Raw genomic sequence first — 2139 nt, forward strand, 5'->3', positions numbered from 1 at the left:
TGCAAAATAGTAATTCACTTGATATTTCTATGTCAACTATTAAAGCACTCAGTCAGGCAGAATAGGTTAGTGAGACTGAAATAAAAAACAAAAATCCTGTTTAAAAAATTATTCAAAACATGTTAATAATAATAAGTATTGGTACCAATTATATTGTATTTATTGTTAGCAGACTCTGCTAAATGACCTATATGTGTGCACTATCTCATTTAATTTATACAAGACAATAGAAATACTTGAAAAAACACATAGCTGGTAATTAGTGAAGTAACAGGCAAGTAACCAACTAACCAACCAAACAAGCAAACAAAACGCGTAAAACAAAACCATAACACCTTTCCATTAACCAATATCTTATACAGACTCTTCAACTAACTTATTTCATTGAGCCTCAATTGTCTCATCAGATATACAAGTAATTATATATCTGCACTCCTGCAGAATAAGGAGAACCTTGTTTCAAAATGCCAAGCTCAGTGCTGGTCACAGTACATCACACACTAAGCAATGATAGCAGTCTCCCCTATCACTTCTCTATCCAATTAAAGTGATCAAATTTTAACAAATCAAAACTGTAAGTAATAACTTTGAAAAAATAAAAAAGATCTTAAATAATTTAAAGGAAAATGTAAAAGCTTGAAAGGGGAGGAATTCTTACCAGAATAAAATAATAGAGAAGACTTAGAACAACTAGAAGTCAGAATGATAAAGGGAAGGACTGGCTGATTTAGTAGAAGAAACAAAATGTCGTCAAAGAGGACACAAGTTTCTGAATGATACTAAGAAGGAACAGTATTAAGATGGAGTTCGTGGGCTGCTGAAGCAGAGCAGTGTGGTAGAAATTGGGTGAGAAGCAAAATCTGAAAATTTAAGTATCTCTGTACACTTAAACGTTTAATAATCTGGCATCTAACAAACACTACTTCATTGTCTATTAATCTCTTTGTATTCCTCATTCAATGATGAAAGCGGCAAAGTCGATGGCTCCAGGGAATCTCACTCAGGTGACTGAGTTCGTTCTTATGGGAGTCTCAGATAGTCCAGAACTCCAGATTCCTCTTTTCTTGGTTTTCCTGGTCATCTATGGGCTGACCGTGGCAGGGAATATGGGCATCATCACCCTCACCAGTATCGACTCTCAACTTCAGACTCCTATGTACTTTTTCCTCCGACATTTGGCCATCATCAATCTTGGAAACTCTACTGTCATTGCCCCTAAAAGGCTGGTTAACTTCTTGATTTCAAAAAAAACTATATCTTACTATGGATGTGCAGCCCAGCTGGGTGGATTCTTAGTTTGTATTGTGGCCGAGATTTTCATGCTGGCCGCAATGGCTTATGACCGCTACGTGGCTATTTGCAACCCCCTGCGCTACATGGTGGTGGTGTCTCCACAGATCTGCCTTCTGCTGGTGTCCCTCACGTACTTCCACAGTCTGACCACAGCACTCACTGTCTCTTCCTGTGTATTCTCTGTGTCCTATTGCTCTTCCAATGTAATCAACCATTTTTACTGTGATAACATCCCTTTGTTGGCATTGTCCTGTTCTGATACCTATATTCCAGAAACAGCTGTGTTTACCTTTTCGGGGACCAATTTGTTTTTCTCTATGATTATTGTTCTAATATCCTACTGCAATATCATCCTTGCCATTTTGAGGATACGTTCCTCAGAGGGGCGACGAAAAGCCTTTTCCACCTGTGCTTCTCACATGACGGCTGTCACTGTGTTCTACGGGACTCTTCTCTTCATGTATTTGCAACCGAGGACCAACCACTCATTAAATACGGATAAAATGGCCTCGGTCTTCTACACGCTAGTGATACCAATGCTGAATCCCCTCATTTACAGCTTAAGGAACAAAGATGTGAAGGACGCATTGAAGAGATTACTGGATAACCCACGTCAATCTATCAAACCCATGTCAGTTTAAAACGACAGCTATCGTCATTTAAGTATTTCCCTTTACTCCCGAAAATCCTACTGTTCAGTGAAGAGTCAATAAATAGTTGAAAATTTCTTTAATTTCAATGGGAAAAATCTTCATCCTTTGTATTCCAACCTCAAGTACTCAGTTTTCTCTTTAGAATAATGCATTATTTGACCAAAGAAAATCCAGTTATATGAGTAATGAACAA

At 37.9% G+C, this 2139-nt stretch overlaps 1 protein-coding gene across 1 annotated transcript; it reads left to right on the plus strand.

Moving 5' to 3' along the window:
* The first annotated feature begins 980 nt into the window (after positions 1-980).
* LOC105307640 (olfactory receptor 8J2-like) lies at positions 981-1934 on the plus strand. Its single transcript, XM_011383208.1, has one exon. It carries the CDS (start codon positions 981-983, stop codon positions 1932-1934), a length of 954 nt encoding a protein of 317 aa, XP_011381510.1.
* The last annotated feature ends 205 nt before the right edge of the window (positions 1935-2139 follow it).

Source organism: Pteropus vampyrus, unplaced genomic scaffold (genome assembly GCF_000151845.1).
Source record: "Pteropus vampyrus isolate Shadow unplaced genomic scaffold, Pvam_2.0 Scaffold506, whole genome shotgun sequence".
In the NCBI taxonomy this organism is placed as follows: domain Eukaryota; kingdom Metazoa; phylum Chordata; class Mammalia; order Chiroptera; family Pteropodidae; genus Pteropus; species Pteropus vampyrus.